The 22,329-nt window shown below is 41.2% G+C and overlaps 1 protein-coding gene across 4 annotated transcripts in view; it reads left to right on the top strand.

The window, feature by feature from the left end:
- The window catches only part of DNAH3 (dynein axonemal heavy chain 3), a 112,444-nt gene that overhangs the window by 7,479 nt on the left and 82,636 nt on the right, over positions 1–22,329 (top strand). For 3 of the 4 annotated variants that reach the window (XM_039492968.1, XM_039492964.1, XM_039492967.1), the window contains 11 exons: positions 328–553; positions 1,942–2,011; positions 3,924–4,113; positions 4,712–4,901; positions 11,539–11,734; positions 12,784–12,909; positions 15,560–15,755; positions 18,872–19,051; positions 19,926–20,062; positions 20,210–20,315; positions 21,177–21,355. In XM_039492968.1, coding sequence (XP_039348902.1) covers positions 328–553; positions 1,942–2,011; positions 3,924–4,113; positions 4,712–4,901; positions 11,539–11,734; positions 12,784–12,909; positions 15,560–15,755; positions 18,872–19,051; positions 19,926–20,062; positions 20,210–20,315; positions 21,177–21,355 — 1,796 coding nt within the window. The remainder of the gene's footprint in view (positions 1–327; positions 554–1,941; positions 2,012–3,923; positions 4,114–4,711; positions 4,902–11,538; positions 11,735–12,783; positions 12,910–15,559; positions 15,756–18,871; positions 19,052–19,925; positions 20,063–20,209; positions 20,316–21,176; positions 21,356–22,329) is intronic. The other variant, XM_039492965.1, reaches the window with a different exon arrangement.

The raw sequence follows: 22,329 nt of genomic DNA, 5'->3' as shown, positions 1-22,329 counted from the left end.
TTTGCCTAAGTGGTTGCACTGGTCCTGCTCACTGTCAGGGCTGTGTGGGGAAGTGTGCAGTACTGCTGCCTGCGCTGTCGCTTGTCTCTAACTTCATTCTTCAGGCCTGTCAATCTGGAACTTTTCATGAGCATTATATAAACATACAGATTTTTAAAAATATCAGTCAGTGCAAAATGTGAACTGGTGTTTGTGATGTGGTAGAGCCAAGAGTTTTAGGCTGACTTCAGGCTAAGAAATAGCAATTATTCTTTCTTGTGCTAGCTACAGGAAGACACTTCTTAGATAGCCCAATGACTTAATAATATCACTATTTTTCAATTTCAGCTTGTCCTTAAGAACAGCTATTATCCCCCTTTGATGCAAAGAGTGTCATGGACTTTGGCGGTTCCATTTAAAGAACAGCGTTATTACCGAAGCCCGAGTGATTCCATAGCTAATAACTACACACTTACTGCACGTGATCTAAAACTGAAAGATCTGCATAAAACGGTGCCCCCTGCAATGGCGAGAGCAACATTGGGTTCAGCGAAGCAGAGAGCAGTCTCACCGTGTATCCATACTTGCATATATTAGCACATTGCCTAATGGTTCATTTGATCTCTGCATATTTAATTAGCAGTACAAATCTGCAGTCACTGAATGTGACCATTCTCTCCTGTTAATCTTTCTTGGGTGAAGTTTGGTTATAAAATGGCCAGAGGTTTAGTCAGAGGTTTAGCCCATACAACTTGAGCAAGAAAGAGACCCATGCCAGATTAGCTAATAGCTCTGTGATTAGGACACTTATCCAGGATGTCAGAGACCCACGTTCAGACACTGGGCCTTGAACCTCCATGTCCTATATCCTAATCACCAGGCTATTGGTTATTCTGAGGCAGAGTGGTATCATGTTTTATCATAAAAAAGTTCTGAATGTCTTGTTTTTATTTCAGTGTGGACTGAAATCAAATTTTAAAATGTCATCGTTTTTCACAGACCAAAATTCTTATTTTCCAGCAGGTCGTAGTCAGTATCAACAGCAGACTGATTCTTTTCATAATTATTCACATAAGCTCTCCTTCCTAATGAAGAGCCTTGTATGGTATGCAAACACAAGGTCACAACAATTTAAAATCTACTTTTTAATTTGTGAACTTTCTTCTGAGGATTCTAGCATCTCATCATAAACCACTGCTATTGGTGAAAGATTGCTATAATGTAGTATGCTAACTTCCCATTACTTACTTTATTTGTCTAAAGCTGTTGTCTGTTAATCCAGGCCGTTGCTTCCTTTCTTTTCATCTTGGCAAATGATTGGGAATTTGACAAAAGAGTTTCAGTGTCCACTTTGTTCTCTTGCACACTACTTAAGTAGGCTTTATTTTGGTTACTAAGCCTCTTACCATTGTTTCTTCACCTGTTTTCTTGGATTCACGTGCATATCAAATGAATAAAGGTATGTGAAATGGAATGCAGTCATAATCAGGGTCTGTTTCCTTGGAGAAAAGGCATTATATGGAGATTGATTATTTATATGGCTGAAAAGCCTGTCATAACAGCCTCTTGTCCACAAATTAGTCATATATAGTGAATTTGTTATAACTTCATATTTTATCACACTACCTTTAGATATTACATTGCACTATCTAGATGTAAAAGTTAGAAATATAGGTTCTATTTCACTTAAGCATTCCTATTGAGGAAAACACTTAAACATTGACGTCAATGGAACTTAAGCACATGCTTAAGGTTAAACACATGCTGAATGCTTTCCTGAACCTCAGTTCAGCAAGGTACTTCAGCATGTGTTTAAGTACGTTGCTGAATCAGGACCCTAACCGTCTATGTGCAGATTATATTTTTCTGTTATTTCACTGTCATAGTTAATTCATGTATCTCTGCTTTGCAGTAACTTGAAATAACCTTATTACAAATTATTTTCTTGACTGATACTTATAGCTTCAAAAGAATGTGCACCTTCTGAGAAGAGGCTCAAACTTACACAAAGAAGTAAATGTGAATCTGATAGGTAATGTACCATAGTTGATCATAAAGATACGGAGTGCTGAAATAAGTCTCAGAGTTAGAGCTCTGCAGTTTGGCACACTTACAGTATCCTGTTGCTTTAATTTTTCTCTTTGTTTGGATGTAGTTACAATAAAATTTTTTGTTTTTTATAAAATCTGTTTGTGAAATTCCTGTCTGAGCAGACAGGGCCAGCAGAAAGCTCATGTGGCACTTTTTGCTGGTACTTTGCAGAGGGATGAATTTCACTTCTAGCATATAAGATGGAAAATTTAATGAATTGTGATACTGAACTATTTCCCTGGGGTGTGCACAGATAGATGATATATTCACAGGCAGTAGTCACAAGACAACTAGAAATATGCTCTAATTACACTATCAGTTTTTCAGAGATACAGTACTTTTGGACAGTGGGAAAATACTGATTTCTTTTCTCCCAATTCATCTCCATGCCCAGACATTACACGTTCCCACCTTCCCTTGACTCCTCATCTGATCTGTCTCCCATGCCCTGGCCTCCAGTGGGTTCCTGTTTCTCCTAACCCTTTGCTCATGTTCCCTGTCCCTACTGGCTCCCAATCACAATCTCCTTCCCTGGCTCCTTGTCCCAATGTCCTTGCCCATCCAGTTCCAGTTTTCCTCTCCACTCCCCTGCTGTCAGCCTCCAGGCCCAGTCTCAGTCTTCCTCATCTGGGACCCTTGTCCCCAGTCTACTCTCTCCATCTTCTCCCTCTCCTCCCCCCACAGATCTTCCCTCTGCGTTCAGTACAGACGCCTGCAAGTGTGTGTGCGAGCTAGGGAGGTCATTGAAAGAACAAGAGAGAGAGACTCTGTGTTCTCAGTTCAGGTGCCTGGATGGACCAGCATGGCCATCAGGAGCCCAGAGCTGCAATTGCAGGGAACGTTCTACTCAGCCCCTGGCTGGAACATGCCCAAGGCGGATGGAATCTTTGTGGAATTTATCTTCTAAAATCTAAGAAGTTTACTAGCTATGTGCGAACTGCGATTTTTCAGTGGCTTATAACTTGGCTAAATGTAGGCAGATTTTAATGGGGACAGCACAAAGGGGACATCTCTGACACAGAGGCCACCGTGTGCCACATTTCAAACCCTGCTCCACGCCTGGGGGCACTAGAACTGTTCAAAGAAAAGATTACCAGATTGTAACATGAGTAAAAAAAACCACAAAACGTATTTTTCTCTAGTCTCATTCTCAGAAATGGCTGAACCACTTTGACTTTAATTATCCACAAGTATTCAACCTCAGGTAGACACCTAGCATGGAAAATTTCAACCTAAATGGTTAAAGTTTGGCAAAATTATACGCAACTGAAAGTGGATCTGATGTAAAATGTCAGTCAACCTTAATAATAGGTGGTGCTACCAGTTTGCCTACAATAACATTACCCACCTCTGTCATTATAATTACCCATACATATTTTTATGTTTTGTTTATTTTGATTTAAAAATAACTTAAAAGATGCCTATCCAAGACACTAGGTGCCCCAACACACATTAACAATGCAATTTAAAAGTCCGCAGCATTAAAATGATCAGCCAGCCCTCTCTGAACGCCCCATCAAACAGATATCTTTTGCAGCATGACCAGAAGGTCACCAAATTTGGACTATTTCAAACTGGGGGATTGTGTATATATATTGTAAAATACATTGCCATTTCCTGTAATATACTGGCTAGTTTTCATATTACAATATAAGGCAGCATGTATATTGTTTACAATGAAGCAATTTGGTGTATGGCTTTACTACATCTTCATGAATAGTTGAGTACTGTAGAATAGGCCATGTTCATCCTCAGCATAATGCCACTGGAAAACAGGGCATGAATTTGGCCAGAATGTTATGAGAATGCATCTCTGGTTGTAAGTATACTAAACTGGTGCCCTTTTGTTTCAGAACCACACCAACCCAACTGTACAGTATAGATTCAGATTCATTATATTCAGATAGACATAGTCCAGAATTAGGCATCATATATTATTCAGACACCCAGCCATTGACTCCAGAAGAACAGTTTGTTGTCATGCTCCAACACGAGGAGGAGATACATAAGCAAGAAGAGTCACCTTCGGAAAGTGATATAGAGGTATTAACTTCACTTTTTAAAGTTGAGACAAATGATGATAATCATAATCAGGAGTATGAATATGTACAGTTATGCCCACTTAAATTGGCCATAAATTGGGAAAAGAAGAAAATTTCTATGCACCAGACAAAGCATATATAAAAACTAAATACAACAAACCGTATTTAAATTTTTCTTTAACCCTAATCTGCCTCCATTTCCTTCCCAATTGTTTCCTTTTTCTTTTAATAGTTTCTCACTCCTCAGTCTGTTCTCCAGGCCAGTGGGTTGCATCTAAGCGCATCTAACCAAATTCGTAACCGCTCATATTATTGCCTCGCACTTCAAATAGCACCATTTTACTACATTTTAGTTGGTCCAGCCCAGAACAATATATCTAAGCAGATGGAACTACTTTAAAAAATTACATCAGAAATTTGTACTGGTTTAAAAGGAACTCAAGTTTGAAATAACCAAGGCACATGATAGTCCAAGTGTCTTCTACCTGTGAAAAGGGTTGAGGAGATTAAAAAAACCCAAACAAACCTGGAAAATATTTCATCATAGTCAGTTGTCTGTCTTAAAAGTCAATATAATAAGGATATTTTTATTTTTACAGAGATATTGTTATTACATACATAATGGAATACGGAAAGACATGCTGGCACCCCAGGGTAAAGAAGTGAAAGACATGATTTTAAAGTATATTCCAAATCATTTTCTTACCAACCCAAATCTGGAGACATTGCTTCATAGTTTAACAGAAGAGATTCAGGATGACTACCACATCAGCCTCATGAAAAACATTGGTAAGAGGGCAAATGTCTCAGTAGTTTTGGCAGATGCAGTGATTTTTTCAGTCAAAAAATAAAGGGCCTCATTTTTCTGTCAGCTCCACATGGCTTACTCCTTTGAGGTCAGTGGAATCACTCTAGATTTCCATGAAGATGCAATCCAGGATAATGCAACATTTAATTCCAGTTTCATCAAGTATCCTTATTTACTAAGCACCATAGGACTTCAATTAATATAGAGTAAACTTCGGTAGACAAGTATCAGAGGGGTAGCCGTGTAAGTCTGGATCTGTAAAAGCAGCAAAGAGTCCTGTGGCACCTTATACACTAAAAGACGTATTGGAGTATGAGCTTTCATGGTGAATACCCACTTCATCGGATGCAGCCGACGAAGTGGGTATTCACCCACGAAAGCTCATGCTCCAATACGTCTGTTAGTCTATAAGGTGCCACAGGACTCTTTGCTGCTTTCGGTAGACAAGTAGTCTCTGGGCACCCCGTTCACATGCAGTTTCCCATTCCTAATGCAGGCTCAAATCATATTAAGAAAGCATAGTTCTGCATAACCTGACAATATCATTCAATGAGACAAATTCATCTCTTACATGGCTCCACTGAATTCCAATGCTTTTACACCAGGATCCATAAATGTCATGAGTTAAAGGTTTTCATTTAAATCATTACAGGATTAATGAGAATGGAACACATGGAACCGAAATAGGAAATAATTACAGGGTTAAGGTGCTTTTACATTTGAGCATGTTCGACAAATAGAAAAATGAAAGAGCTAATATAGAAGATTAGAAGTATTGAAATTCACTAATGTTCAGTTCCAGGAGATTGAATGTGAGGGATATGATTCTGATAAAACAATGACCTCTCAAGTGTAGCTTTCTCTTCCCTTCTCTTTTTTTCCCAGTAGATTCATTATAATTTTCCAGATGGACTTTGGTTAGTAGCCCAGGAGCCAATAGACTTGTTGCTCTTTTCCAAATGTAGCTGCTGAGTGGGGATCAGTTCAAAATATTCAACTGGAATTTCCACCCAGGCTTTCCTTACATTCTATATTTTGCTAATGTTAATTACTGTTATTTGAATAAGTTACATTGTAAGTTCTCCAGGACAGAGATCTTCCCATCTTTCAGCTATATATGTCACTAAAGTACTATGTTTACTTATGTTTCTTTTCCAGTCTCAATGATGGCCAGCATATCCCAATTTAAGGGCTTGTCACATGAGAATATTATAGCAATACAACTTTAAACCACGATAGTTATCCAGTATAACCCCTGGAGTGGACAATTTTATCCAGGAATAAGAGTGCCTTTCTTTGGTTTAGCTTATGTGGCTTTGGTGGTGGTTAAAGCTACCCCCCCCCCCCCAAAGTCAGTCTTATTCCAGAATAAGAGGATTCACAATTGGAGTTATACCGGTATAATTAAACCAGTATAACTGGAAAACTCTCCCATGTAGATAAGCCTTCACACTCTTTCTGTAATCCTAAAGGTACTGAACCAATTGCTTACTCCCTTCAAACAGGTCTGGGAACTGAACTGTCAGTAGAGCATTTGCTTCACCATCACAGATCTTATTCTGGCACAGAAATGTTGGTGTTGTGCAAGGGCTGAAATACCTTTTATGAGATAGGTACGCACACATGTTCTTATGAGTTACTAAGGGGCGGCTGGGAAGTAACTTTTATCTGTGTAGGAATCAGAACCAGATTGCCATTACAGAATTTAGATAAATTGAAATAAGTACTTATCCCTTTCTGTGCTCCCTCAAGGAAAAGCAGTGAGAGCCTGCATTACTAACTAATAGATGGAGCAGTGTGAGCAGCATGGCTGGTTTGCATAAAGTGCAGCAGGAATGACTCCGCAGTTTGGGATATTGGCATGATGGGTGTTCCCCAGTATGGAGCACCTAGTAATTGAAAGATCTCTTTCAAGGGAGAAAATCCATTTTAAAAGAGGAAATGGGGCAACTTAATCAGTTTGATTTACCTGAGCCTCAGAACATGGATGCCAAGGGCTACAGTATGGGAAGTTGAAAGAAAGTATTTGAGGCTATGGCTACACTAGAGGGCTTACAATGGTGCAGCTGCATTGGTGCTGCGGCGCTGCTGTAAGTTCTCTATTGTAGCCACTCTAAGCTAACGGGAGAGAACTCTTCCATTGACTTAATTAATCCACTCCCAATGACTGGCACCAGCTATGTCTATGGGAGAAGCTCTTCCGCCAACATAGCTCTGTCCACACCGATGCTTAGGTCAGTGTAACTTATATTACTCAGCGGAGTGGCTTATTTATTCACACCTCTGAGCGACATAAGTTATACCAATGTAAGTGGTAGTGTAGATACAGCTTGAGTTACAGAGTGCAACAAAACTGCTCCCTGTTCAGGGGAACTGGGTAGCCTGAAGGCTTTTGAACCTAGTTGTAAATTTATATGGTTGTAAATCAAGCCAGGTCTGTACTAAAAAGTTAAGTTTACTCTGCTATGGCACTCAGAGCTGTGAAAAATCCACACCATTGAGCAACGTAGTTCAGCTGACCTAACCCAGTTCTTCTGTCGATCTAGCTACTGCCTCTCAGGGAGGTGAATTCGCTACAGTGACAGGGGAACCCCTCCTGTGGCTGTAATGAGTGTCTACACTGAAGTGCTACAGCAGCACAGTTTCAGCACTGCAGCTGTGCCGTTGTAACTGTTTAACTCTAGACATAACCTCAGAAAGCAACAAAGAGTCCTGTGGCACCTTATAGACTAACAGAGGTATTGGAACATAAACTTTCGTGGGTGAATACCCACTTCGTCAGATGCAGAATACTCACTGCGTCTGACGAAGTGGGTATTCACCCACAAAAGCTTATGCTCCAATACCTCTGTTAGTCTATAAGGTGCCCCAGGACTCTTTGTTGCTTTTTACAGATCCAGACTAACACGGCTACCCCTCTGATACTTGATAACCTCAGAAGTAACTCCACCGAAGTATAAAATTGATGTGATAATCAGACTTCGATGGTAGATTGGAGGACGATTCAGTGATCTGTAACGATTAGTGTAGACTCCATCTCAACAGCCGATGGGTACTGTATCTTAGTGTTGTTGTGTATGTTATGATGTTGTTGATCTGACCTGGAGGTGGGAAGCTAGCACGAAGTTCAGTCATGCCTGTGTGACTTGAGTTGGTACTTGCATTGTCCCAATACATCTCGGATTCTATAAGCAAGTATTACAAATGGTGGCTTCAAGATGGCAAAAGAAGAAATTTACTGATCATACGGAGAAGGCTGGACTCTGTGAGTACTTGACAGACTTTGAGATGTTGCTCTCTGTGAATGAGTGGACTGAGGAGGGAGCAGCATAGTACCTAGCAGTGTTTTTGGATGGTGGTGCTGGTAAATACTTTGGCAGCTTCCCAGTGCGGATCGTGGATCTTATAGACAGCCATACAATCAGATATACAACCACTGTGAAGGGGGATTGGCCGTTTTGAAATATAGAAAGGAATGGCAAGCCAGGAGGAGGTCAGCAGCCTTTCAGAAGTGGTGTGCCGAGTCTTCATTTATTCACTCTAATTTAAGGTTTCGCGTGCCAGTAATACATTTTAACATTTTTAGAAGGTCTATAAGTCTATAATATATAACTAAACTATTGTTGTATGTAAAGTAAATAAGGTTTTAAAAATGTTTAAGAGGCTTCATTTAAAATTAAATTAAAATGCAGGGCCCCCCAGACCGGTGGCCAGGACACAGACAGTGTGAGTGCCACTGAAAATCAGCTCATGTGCTGCCTTCGGCACGTGTGCCATAGGTTGCCTACCACTGCCCGAAATAGTTATATGTGCGCACTAAGGAGACTGTTCGATAGGGCTTTCTCTGCATCTGGGAGATGGCTCAAGTGAAGTGAAACCTACTGCACCCCATCTGGAACTGGCAATGCAGAAGGGCATATGCCCAGTGGCATGCTATGGGAAGATCATATGTGAAAAGTCAGTTTATAAATGGTTTAACAGGGACATTTCATAACCTGCCGGTGAAGGAGGATAACATACTGGATAAATCTATGGACCAGATTATATACAGAGTTCAAAATCTGGAAGAAGAAATTGGTGTTTCCTTAAAGGTATTGGCTGTTAATTCCCAGTCTCAAGGTGACACCTTTATAGTGATGCAGCACTTCAAGAAATGATTGCTAGCTAAATGGCTAAAAAATTGGAGGAGGCCCAAGTGCAAGCCATTCACAGGCGTCCCAGGGGTCAGAAGAGACACGGTTTCCCAAGTGGGTCTCAGGCCAGGTGACATTTGCAGGAATTGTGAAAGCAAAGGCCACTGGAGATGGAATTGCCTAAGCAGAGGGAAGCCACAATAAGGGAAACAAAAAGTTAAGGATGCAGTAGGACTAACAACTATTAGAATGGCCCGTCTGAAGAGCTGCCCAGATACCTGTTACTTTATGTCTGGAGACATCACTGGCTGGAAAATCACAATGCTATTGGACTCAGGGTCTATAATAAATCTGATCCGTGATGAACAGCCAGTGCCGAAATGGAAAAAAAATATATTTCAGGAGTTGAATTGGTGACTATTAACCATCAGCTACTGCAAACAGGAGAAACCCAGCTCGTGCTGAACTTGGGTCTGCATACTAAGTAGACTTTTCTTGTGGTCACCAGTATTTCTAGGACTGTTATATAGGGAGTGGATTTAACCTGAAGGCATCACGGGAACTCTTGGGGTGTTAATAGAACACACTTGTCCCTGGACAATATTCAGATGTCCCTGCTGAATGTGGAGCAACTCTTGAAGCCTTAGAGATGTCTCTACCATGCCTATAGTGGGACAGAGATGAACTGCTCCCTGAACAGAGTTGTGGTGAAGTCAGGTCATCATTCAATAATACCCACAGCTTCAGTGAACCCGTAGGAGTGTTTGAAACTACCAATATCCAGTCATGATTGTTGTTTAGCAGACTTCTGTTTCCAGCTGCACAATGGGGAGTTCTGGCCAAGAGCAATTAATCTGACTGACCAGGAAGTGCAGCTAGTGAAAAAGAAGTTGATGGGGACAGTGACGTAGCTGGTGTCTCAAAGCCTCTCACGGGGCAGAGATCAAGAGCTGTGAAGTAGTCCAGTCAGGCAAAGAGCTAGGCGTTGTCTTGACAGAAGCAGCTGTGGAAGGAAATGAAAGAAAGTGATTAGAACAGCTGATCTTATGATATGCTAGTGTGTTCTCCAGAAATAATGAAGAACTTGGGCGATATGATTGGGTGCAATGTTTAAGCCAAGGAGAGCTCCTGTGAGGCAGCCCCCATATCAGATACCCTTGATATATGAGGTTGCAGTGAAAAAGATGCTGTTTCAATTCCTCAGAATGCTTTTAAGACTCCTGCATGCACCAGGGATGTTTCAAAGGGTATTAAATGATCTAACCCACATTTTGAGAACTGAACACATCTTCACATATTTAGATGACTTCATTTTGTTTCCATTTGTTTCGGGTAAGGGATAGCTCAGTGGTTTGAGCATTGGCCTACTAAACCCAGCATTATGAGTTGAATCCTCCAGGGGGCCACTTAGGGATCTGGGGCAAAATCAGTACTTGATCCTGCTAGTGAAGGCACGGGGCTGGACTCAATGACCTTCCAGTTCTATGAGATAGGATATCTCCATATAAAACATGGGAGGAATATTTGGGAGGAGTGGAAAGGATTCTAAAGCTTTTTAAGGAGTCAGGATTTAAACATGTGGAAAATAAATATCACTGTGCAAGGAGTCGCATCACCTTCTTAGGACATGTAGCAGTGAGAATGGGTTGGAGCCCCAACCTCAGAAACTGAACCTTATAAAGGACTGGAAGGTTCCTACAAACCTGGAGGAGATGCAGCAGTTTGTAGGCCTCTGCAGATTCTATGGGAGATTTGTAAAAAAATTCACAGCCCAGGCAGCGCCATTATATCAGCTATGTGAAAGCAACTTTTTCTGGATGGAGGAATGCCAAAAAGTCTTTGAGTCACTGAAGGAAGGACTTCTAATCCATGCTGTGTTTAAATTCCCAGATCCATCTCATCCATTCACAGTATCCTGTGATGCTTCAAAGGTTGCTGTTGGACATGCTTGTGAACAAATTGACAAGTTTAGTAGGTGCAGACTGGTGGCCTGTAGAGGTCGCAAGATAAATGAGAGGGAAACCAAGTATTCAGCTGCAGAACTGGAGCGTCTGGCTATTGTGGAGGCTCTCAAGGCCTATCACCCCTATTTAGTAGGTACAGAAAGCACAGTGTACACAGACCACAGTGCCCCCCTACAAAGCACAACCCAGAAGGACGCCTGTGGAGATAGATTCACAAACTGTCTACAGGTAGTCTGTGGAAGAGCTAAGACCAGAACCCAGATCATCAGAGTCCCAGGCGTAGGGCCTTACCAACCAGAGGACCATTGTTCTTCTCTTAGTTTGCTGACATAGTTAGTTAATAATAGTCTCTCATAAAATTTTATTACCGTGTTATGTTAATTTAATTTTAAATACATGTAAGAGTAACCACATTATATTGTGTAATGACACGTTTGCTCTGGCACCAGTGTGCCATAATCTATATGTGTGGTTATTAGCAGTGCATTCAGTCTTACAGTCATTTATATGATTTGTTGTAGTTGATTACATCTTGATGGATCCAGCTGAGAGAGAGAGACTCTTTATTGGAAATATCCCACGCTCTTTTCCTCAGAGAGTGATTCGTGCACCAGTCCCATGGCATAGTGTTTACCAAGAAATAAAAAGCTGGAATGAAAACCATCTGTTCACAGTGAATCCAATGATGCTTATGTTACAACACCTCTGGTTTACTGAGTAAGATGTCTTGCTTACTGTAGATTGGTTAGAGTAATTCTTCGTACCATGATTTATTTTAATGATTTTTTAGTTCTTGCATTGCTGTGTCATCTGGACACAAGACATTACATTAAAAACAAGAAACACTGAGTCAGCAAGAAACTTATTGTTTCTTTTCATTGTAAGACACCATTTGAGACCCTAGGTACATGCTTGTGTGGTTAATCCTTCCTGCTGCTGGGGTTGCTGCAGCTACACTTCCCTTTTTAGCATGCTAGCTCAATCAGTCCCTATGGTAAAACACTCCACCCTTAACTTAGAACTCCTAGTCAAGATTTTTAAAAGTGACTAGTGATTTTGGTGCTTAAATTTTTGGGTTCTCAACTTGACAAATGAACGGGGCCTGATTTGCAGAGAGTGGGCACTCCGCTCTTCTGAAAATCAGACCCCTTTAAGATGTCTCAGGTTGGTGATGCAAAATCACTAGCCACTTTTGAAAATCATGGGCATCCTTGTGGGGTTATGTCAGATTTGTATGCTATTGCAGCTTTGTTATTTGTATTTAAGTAACACTGGACTTTGTGGTCAGGAATCTAATCTGTTGATTTGTGACTTACAGAACATTGCAAATTGGGATGTGTATCATGTTAGGCACTGAACCTCAGTGTGCAAAAGCAGACCAGATTTTGACTTTTTCTTCCCACAGTTTAGCCAAAATGGACACTTATATGTACCTCTGTTAGAGCGCATAGGAAGAGAAGAAACTCTGTCACTCTACATGTTCATCTTTGGCTGAGTGGAAAAATGAATCTGACAATGAAATGAAACAAATCATTTTAGGAAAAAACAATTGTGATATGAAAAAGACAAATACAAAATGAAATTCACTCGGTTCAGCTCTGAAAGTTTGCTGATAGTAAAAATGAATCAGAAATATGTAGGGTAACTTAGGAAAGAAACAAGTTGCATCAGTGACAAAGAGTATTCACATTTTTAACTACTTATAAGAGCCTCCTGATTGTATCCCATTAATCACAGCTATCTGAGTTCTGTTTTATTTTCCCAAGGTTTAGTGACTTAAGGTTTGTTCGTACAAAAGAATTGCTGTCAGGTGACCTGCCACTGCTGCCCAGTGAATTTGAAGATTTAGTTCGAAGACATTGTATGGAAGCACATGACATTCTTCGGAACAAGTCAGTACCGTATATAAGAATGTAGATGAATAGAATATTCTTAGAGTAGATTTGTACAGGTAACTGCAATGGGGGAATGCACAAAAATGTGAATCTTCATTTGTTCCTACAAAACTCAATGTTTGCATGTGCAATTATATAAGTGCTAAGTATTATCACTGACCCATCTCCTTCTGTCTTCATGCAAACAAAATTGAGATTTTTTTTTAATGAAACACCCCAGGAAAGCTATGGTAATTTTGCTAGAGTAGGGAGTACATTATGTGGCCCATTATATTATATTATCAATAATAATATTATTATATTATTGTCACTAGATGCATGCACAGAATAATAGTCTGATGCACAATTTACTGGGTTTGCTTATCCAAAAGGTATGCATGCACACTTGCAACTGTGCCCACATTTGAAAAATTGACCCTAAATTCCAGAATGAAGCCTTATACGTTATCATATTTGTATTAGTTTTGATATTAGCAGTATTTACAAACTGTTGCTGTTTTAGTTGATCATCCTAAGCTAAACTTGATAGGCCAAATTGTGTAGTCAAGGAGGGAGCACTGCAGAATTTTGTCCTGTAATACTCATGTGCTGTTATTATAGTATAATACATAAAATAGTTAGTTTTTAAAAGACAGTTGAAATCCTGCCCCCACTGTTTCAGAGGGGCCAGATTTCAGATGCAAAGTCCATGATACAGAATTAATGATCCGCAGTTGCTACATAAGGGCCCAATCCTGATCTCAGTTAAATGAATCAATAAATGGCTTAATTCCCATTGACTTCAGTGGTGCACAGTTAGTCCCTAAAGGTCTGATCCAAAGCCCATGTCATCAGTGGAATATCTCTCATGGGCTTCAGTGGGTTTTGGATCAGGCCCTACGTCCTGTGGCATTTGCTATATGGAAAATGGTGAGACAGAGCCAAGGCATTTATCTTTCAGGCAAGTGACATTGATTGCGTGGCAAGATTGTGTTTTAAACCTGTAGTATTGTAAGTGTTCACAAACTAACCTAGAGAAAGGAAGCCATCTGACTGATGGAAGTTTCCAACCTTTAGGAATGTGGGCATCCATCCTGACAGGATTTATTGGCTGCATCAGTCTCTTCTAGAGCTTTTCATCCAGGATTTTTTTTTTAAAAGCAGGCTAATAATCTTATTTACTTCAATCCATTCAGAGTGAATTAAAGAAATAAATCTTGGAGGCCCTGGGATCTTCAGGTGTTTCCTCTGAGCTTCAGAACTTTTTTTCTGAAACTGGTAGCATTAGCCTAAGTCATTTGGCCTCCCCTATGTGAAGTGTTTGAAATCAGCAGGGCTTGGACTGAAGGTTTTATTCTGCTCACAGAGGAGTTTGAACGCAGAGCTTGCTGTGAATAGAATAGAAATGTCTTTCTTTGAAAACTGCTTATTTCTATCTTCAGTTCTCTACAAATCCTGCTTGAGCCCTGTACTTTTCAAAAAGTTCACAGGAAAGATATTGAGCAGCTCAGACTCCACAAGTCCCAGAGCCTCCAGTGTTTGAGGTTTTTAAATTCATTTAAAAATTTTAAAAATTATAGAGGGTCTGGGCAGCTTATTAACAACAAGTGTTAAACTTGGATGACCTTGACCAAGCCCACAGGACCACCAAGTTCAGCAATGGTAAAGCTCCAGATCCAGGGCTGCCCAGAGCTGGGGGGCAATTTGCCCCAGGCCCTGCAGGGGCCCCCATGAGAATATAGTATTCTATAGTATTACAACTTTTTTTTATGGAAGGGGCCCCCGAAATTGCTTTGCCCCAGGCCCCCGGAATCCTCTGGGCAGCCTTGTCCAGATCCAGCACAGCACTTGAGCGGGTGCTTAACTTTAACTACATGTGCAGCCCCCTGAAATTTGACTCAAGACCCAAGGGAAGAGGTAGAGGGACCTGAGTCTTGATACCTGTTGTCAAACACTGGTTGTAAATTCAGCTTAAGACAGAGCCTTATCCTGCCTCTTCTTTCCCACATTCTCTTCCCTTTCTATCTTTCTTCCTTCCTCTTTGTTCTATCTCTTTCATTCCTTAGCTCCCTATTCATCTCCCTTTCAGACTGCGTCCTCTGTTCCTATTCTACTGCAGTCACCCAAAAAAGTCCTCCCATCCCTTGGGATGTGTCATGTCACAGACACCTGTATCAGTTCCCCCACCTCCACTAAGGCTCCAGGTGTAGGCCAGTGGAATTGGTGTCAAGAGCCATTTCACACAGGAGTGCCATGAATTTGCCATCATGGTTTTTATGGGTTTAAATTAAATTTGCTTTTTGGATACTCTAAAAATAATATAATATTTATAAAAATCCAGCTGAGGGGATTGAAAACTGTATCACACTGAAAATTGTCATGCTAGACCAAACTCTAGTTATTTGGTTTTGTGTTGATAGACTAAGCACTATCATTATATGTTGAAGCCAGCACTATGGACCCCCCCACACAAGTAGGCATCCCCAACTCAAGCAATCAATATCTTCAAGGTTTTTGGTCCAACTTTGTTTGATCTTTAGGTAAAAACCAGTCTCTTCTACACAGCTGAGTTTTGCTGGTCCCTTGGGTGACTGCTTAGTGCAGGTTTCATTACATACAGCACATTAGGTCTATAGGGTTTTTAAATGTGCTTTGTATTTTATTGTAGGTGGATCCCAACTTGTGCATCTCTCTTTATTGATCAGAAGGAGAGGTGGCTTCATTTGGCACCCCAGAGTGACTATGATTCCCCGAAGCAAATTGAAGAGTATTTTGCTTCTGTTGCAAATCTCATGTCATTACAGCTACGCAAGATGGTTATTAACTCTTTGGAAGACCTCCTGGCATTTTTTATGATACACAAGGTATATGGAATGAAGTGAGCTGCTGCTATTTCTTTTCATTGTGATGTAGAAATAGGAATCGATACATTCTTCAAATCAAATACCTTTTCATGGGTATATGCCCAGGATTCCTCCTGCCTTCCAAACATATGGCCCGAATCTGTAACCGTTGCTGGTATTCAGTAGGATTTCTTGTGTGATCAAGAGCTATTCACTTGTGTAAGAGTTTGCAGGATTAAGACCATAGTTAGCAAGTTCTAAAAGTTTTCAGCTATTGATGTGAATTGCTGTAGTGTTGCTGTTTAGATAGGCCCTGATCTAGCAAAGTACTGTAGCACATGTTTAACTTTAAGCATGTAAGTAATCCCATTGAAGTCAAAAGTGCTTAAGTGCGGTGCTAATTCTGTCCCATAAAATCATGTGTGTGTATAGGCAATAACTACTTATTAATATATGTGGTGCTATGACTCCAGCACATAAGTGCCTATCATTTCTTCCTTTCAGTAACATGGTTGTGTCAGTAGTTAAGTATCACCCAGGATCTGCTATAATCCACTACGCAAAACATTTGTAAATAGCACAAATTTGGCTGGATTGTGGCAAATAACCACAGAATCATATTGACAAAATGTGGAGCTGCACCTGCCTTGTGCTAAGTGCTGCATCTGGATGATGATGATTTATGATTTGTTCTGCGGTAGCTCCTAGATCAGGCCCCCAGACATTGTGCCAGGTGCTGTGCAAACAATTGGAATGCAAACAAAATAATTAAAAACTAAATAATTAAAAACGATTATCACTCATTAGGGGTTTGATTCTGTGAGGTGGTCAGGGCTCTACTTCCATTGAATCAGTGAGGACTGAGGGTGCTCAGTACCTTGAAAGATCAGGCTCCAGCTCAGGATGAAGATACTCGTGGTGCAGTGTATTAAAAAGATCTCAGTTTATATATGTGATTTTAAGTCATTTTAAATGACTTTTGAGTTGTGCATGTTAGGGGTTAAAACTTTTTTGTTTTAATAAAAAACGTTTTTAACGCCACAACCCACCTTTGGAAGCAAGCACCATATATTTTTCTGTACTTAATCCTTTTTCTGTGTAAAACCGGTACGAGAGGAGTAACGCCGGTATAGATTAACAATATATCGGGTATTAACATATCGGATTAGGTTCGGATGGCGGCTAGGCGGCCTATATTGGCACTGCACAGTGCACCTGCACCACTGATGCACAGCGGCAGCCAACAGCGGATGGCGTGGCCCAGAATTTCAACTTTAGATTTTGATTGCCCGAGCTTTTCCCAGTTTGAGCTTGCAGTGCAAAATCAAATAAAAGAAAAAAAAAAAAAAAAAAAAAAAAGAATGAAAGAATGGATGTGTGACCATGCTGGCGTAAGCTGTCATGTTACATCAGAAATCTGGCAACAGAAAAAAAAAAAAAAAACGAAAACAAAAATCATTTTTAAAAATCTCCAGACAGGCGCCATTCAGCAGCTGGCTCAGCAACAAGGAAGCAAAGCAACTCAATGGCAAACTGGAGGATGACTGGAGGAGTTCCTGCAGAAGGACTCCTCCTCCAGTTCCCATAGCAATTTCTGCTGAGCTTCAAATGCTTGCTGCTCAAAAGTTCAAACTCAGTCAGGCAGGTGGTGCAGGGGTCACCCCTACCACCCCTAACCACCCCCACCCCAAAAGGGAAAACCTGACTCAACTCAACAAACAATCCTCTTTCCTGAATGCTGCAGATAGACAGAATGCTGCAGCTGCAGCTCAACTCCCATGCCATCTCTTTTCGCGCCTGTGGCTGATGGTGCAATGTGACCATCACCTGATGGTCATCATGGTGCAGGCTCTCATGGGCAAGTGCAAAGCAGGCAGTGCAATGCACCAGACGGGCACCATGAGATCAAGTGCTCTGGTGGTGGTTTTCATGGTAGATGGGATATGGTGGATGGTGCAGTATGCGTCATAATCATCAGCCATCAGCCCATCAGCCCCAACCTCTCAAAGTCAGATTCCTTCATGTGTAAGAAAAAGAAAAGGAGAGCCTCCTCCTAGCTCTCCTCATGCTCTCCCTACTGTCCTTCCTGTCCTGTCCTGTCTGGACTATCCACTCTCCTCTGCTCACCACTCACTCACTAACAAATTTATTCTGTTTCTTATTCATTTTATCATTACAAGTGGGGGACATGGCTTACAATAGGGAAGGAAGGCTGGAAGAGAGGGAGGAACAGGGGGGGGTTGTTGCAGGCACCCTTGGAATAGAGAATAAGCACCATAAATTCTAGAATACAGCTCACAGAGCAGCTGTGCTCTCTGTTCTCTGATACAGTCTTCTCTTCTCTACAGTACCCTATTTCTCTAGACAGAGAGGGGACTAGACATATTCAGGGGACTTGCCCCATATTCTAGGGATTAGGCATGATTTTATCTAATTTAGAGGAGGAATTGAGGGGAGAGTCGGAGGGGAGTTCATTTTTTTTTTGAGCTTTGGCTGGCTGGCCAGAGCAGACAGCAGCACAGCAAATGGAACAAAGCAAAAGGGAGACATAAAAAACATCAATTTATTCAATGGTTTATGGTATGGTATTATGGATGTATGATGGGTATGGCTGATGCTGATAACCATGCAAGCAAAGCAGCAAAGCAAAGCGCGCTGCTCTGTCTGTGGCTGCCTCTGCATCACATCCACACACGTGTCGGTGACAAACACAACAGGCAGGCTCCATGGCATGCGCATCTGCCAGGCAATCCAGGAAAAAAGGCAAAAAAAAAATGGAAAAATGCTTGTTGCTCGTTGCTTTCCCAGTGAGTGCGACGCGACATTTACCCAGAATTACCCCAGAAATGAATTTCTCAAAAAATTCAAGGGCGAGGGGAGAGGGAGGGAGGAGGCTGCTATGGGACTATGGGATAGTAGCGGTAGCTACCCCACAGCTAGCTCCAGAAATCGCGCTAGCCTCGGACCGTGGGACACACACCACCGATTTAATGTGTTTAGTGTGCACACGCATTTTTTTTATAAAAATCTTTTAAAAAAAACCGGTTTATGCAAATTCGGAATAGTCCCGTAGTGTAGACGTACCCTTATACTCAATTAGTTCAGCATTTGTTGTTTTTGTGTTTTTTTCCCTTGAGGATGGGAATGACTTTGGAGAACCATATCAAGAAATGCAGTTCTTTGTCCCTCAGATACTAATAATCAAACTCAATGTGGAGGAACCCAAAATTGTGTTTCAGCCCCTTTGGGAAGATTGTTGGAATTTAATCTACCACTGCTTCATGGAGATCCTGCGGAGTTCGGAGGGACTTCCAAAGGTACAGGGTAAAAGAAGGGAGATGGGCTGTATTGTGCAGAGAATGCTGCATGCAGAATGAAACCTATAAGTCAGCTTTCAGCTAATAAAGTGCTGAGTGTGGTATAAAAACTCCGATACAGAAGACAAATAGAGTTATGTATCAGTAGCTGGGGAAGCCTTAGTGATTATAGTAGAGAACATAGAAAGGATTCCTGCTCACATCCAAGCTGCTTTATTGCTTTGGTTTAATCTCACATACTGTTCACAAACAAGGAATAATTGTCAAGTGAAAGCTATTCCAAGAGTACAATTAATTATTACCTCTGCTCTCTGCTACTTTTCTTACAATAACAGATTTTTGTACAACTATTCTAAGTGGGAACACTTTATCTTTCATGACAATTGGAAAAGTGCAAATGATCTGATTATGTTTTCCCATTTATTCCATTCTATTATATAAAAGTGTCCTCTGGGATTCTTTAATGTCTCGAAGTAAAATGTTCATAAAGTAGGCCCAATTTTTAAACATAGGCTCCAACAGAGCATCAGAATCTTGCATTTGAGTGCTCAAATCAGTATTTAGGAATGCAAATACCAATGCCTAAAAGCATATTGGATGCCACTGAATGCCTGCTCAAGTGTCTAAATATGTGGTATTTTAACTCCAGTGGCCCAGTTGAGCTTACTCCTGACTATTGTCCTGTTTCAGCAAAGCATCAAAGCATATTCCTAAAGTGCATGTTTAATTGCTTCGCGGAAGCAGGGCAGTGTAGTGCAGGATGCTGTTTCTGCCAGATCACTAGATAGGTAGAATTCTACACTTCTAGCCATGGTGTGAAATGCCCTTGCTTTTCCTGTAGTATGCTGTATTTGTGTTGTGGGGTTCCTTCTAGGTAGAAATGCAACTCTTTCCAGAATTAAAAAAAGATGACCCCACTCTTCGTACAGTGAAAGTAGATGAATCTTTGGTTTCAGAATATGTGAACAAAACTGCCAGGATATTTGACAGCAACGTGGTTGGTCCACAGAAGTAAGTTTTTGCTTTTAACTTTGATGCTTATCTGGATCCACCAGCATGTTAAGGCAGCGTCAGTGTCATTTTTGCATGTTTACTTCCCATTGCCATGAAGCCTAATTTTGGGAACTTGTGTTTGATTTACGTTCTTCTGTGTTTAAGGTACTTAAATGTGTACAAGAAATACAGTGATCTTTTGAACAACAGTGCAGAACAAGACGTTACTGATTTTTTGAAGGAAAGCCATTCTCTAGATGATTTCACTAAGGTAACATCTAACCGTGTTATTATTACTAATCACTCATACAACAGTCAACATTTACATGGCAGTTTACAGACACAGATCACTACAAGTTTTCCACCCCATGCTTTCTAGTCTAAGGCAGCGGCAGCTCCAGGCACCAGCGTTCCAAGCACGTGCCTGGAGTGACAAGCCGCGGGGGGTGCCCTGCCGGTCCCTGTGAGGGCGGCAGTCAGGGAGCCTTCGGCCGCTTGCCTGCGGGAGGTCCGCCAGTCTCGTGGATTCAGCGGCAATTTGGTGGCGAGTACGCCGAAGCTGGAGGACTGGGGACCTCCTGCAGGCAAGCCACCGAAGGCAGCCTGCCTGCCGTGCTTGGGGCAGGAAAAAAGCTAGAGCCACCTTGGTCTAAGGGCATGATTCACCCTTGTAGGTAAAGAGGAGTGGGGACAATTTACATCCCTCCCTGCCTGTAGGGGGGCCAGGTTATGTGCCAGGTTATGCAGGGGAGGGCAAAGCTATGTTCCATGCAGAGCCCCACTAGAGGAGGCTGTCCAGAATGTGTCCTGATCAGCACATCCTCTCTTTATCCCTCCACTCCCCTCTCCTTAGTCAAGCCCACCCGCTTTCTATGCTGCTCCTGCTGGGCTGAGTGCAGTTTTTGCAGGCACTTGTGCCATGGCATCCATGTGGACTTTTCATTGTCGACGGCCTCCCGGGGTTCCGGGGTTGAGGGTGATTTGAGCCCTACATGGGTAAACATGGATTGTTATTTCTGTTTAAAATATATTATCCACCTGGTGGCTGACAGATAATTCTTTGCCCTCATGTAGCATTTCCCATCTGTAGAGTCTAAGGAAACTAATACGATTATTCTTTTCCCTTTTGTAGAAGATTGACTGTTTAACAAAACTGAAAAAAGAAATAGCCTCCATGCATGTCACTGTCCCTCTCGCCATGTTCTGCCTGGATGCTTTAAAGCTGAATGAGGAGCTTTGCAATCGGGCCCAAAAACTTAAAAATAAGCTGATTGAGTTTGAAGTGGATGAAAACAGGGAGTTAAATAAGAGGTACACATATGTGAGAATGCATGGCTATCACTAGATTTGTGCGTTGATGCCGTATATTAGTGCCTGTGTACATTGCTGAGATAATTTTATTATCTGCTGGATTTGTACAGGTATATCCACAGGCTTCTGTAAATTAACACAGCATTTCACTGGTTTGCAAGGACTCCATGTTGTGTATGTAAAGTTGACCTGAAATGTTCTTTAAATAAATATATTTTTTAAAAAGTTCCTGAGTTAGGTTCTACCTGGATAGATCTGAAAATCACAATGAAAATATTGGACAATTATTTCCTTTTTTACTGATTTGCTAGAAGTTAAGTTGAGGGTTCTGTGTTTCCCCTGCGAGAACTAATGCCCACCTAAAGCAGGGTAAGAATCGTAGTTCCCTGTTCTTCATATCGAGATGTCCGAGATGTCTTCTGCAAGAAAGACACAGGCCTTAAACTCCAGTTTTAGCCAGTGAAAAGTTTACTTTACAATTAATTTAGCTTTAATCTACTGGTATAATTGTGCTTCACTTGAAAGAAATTCCTTTTCTCCTGAGTAAATATGGATGGTTACTCTTGGAATTGGGTTGTACTTGAGTACTGTGCATGTATGGATAACAAAAGTGCTTAGTCCAAACCTCAAACAAGAAAACACATTGCTGGGAAATGATATGTAATGGATGTCTTTTTTGCGTCTGTATTTTTTCCATTTTTTGTCCATGTTCATTTGGGGGGGGGGTTAGTTTGAGGATCTGGGGGTAAATGTTATCTTTTTGCCTAAATTTCATGCAGGATGCTTAGTTCTGTAGATGTCAGGAGAATAAATGAGCTGCTGATTTCTGCACTTAAGGATGCCTCTGTATGTAAGAGTTCAGCTCTTGAAACAGAACATTCTAAATCTGTGGGAGGGAGCAGTTAACTTAGTGTGTTAGCAGTGGCAATTTAATGCCAATTTAACAAGCATTCTACTGTATGGATACTTCAGTC

This window comes from Mauremys reevesii, linkage group 10, assembly GCF_016161935.1.
Source record: "Mauremys reevesii isolate NIE-2019 linkage group 10, ASM1616193v1, whole genome shotgun sequence".
In the NCBI taxonomy this organism is placed as follows: Eukaryota; Metazoa; Chordata; order Testudines; family Geoemydidae; genus Mauremys; species Mauremys reevesii.
This window is presented reverse-complemented; position numbering and strand designations above follow the sequence as displayed.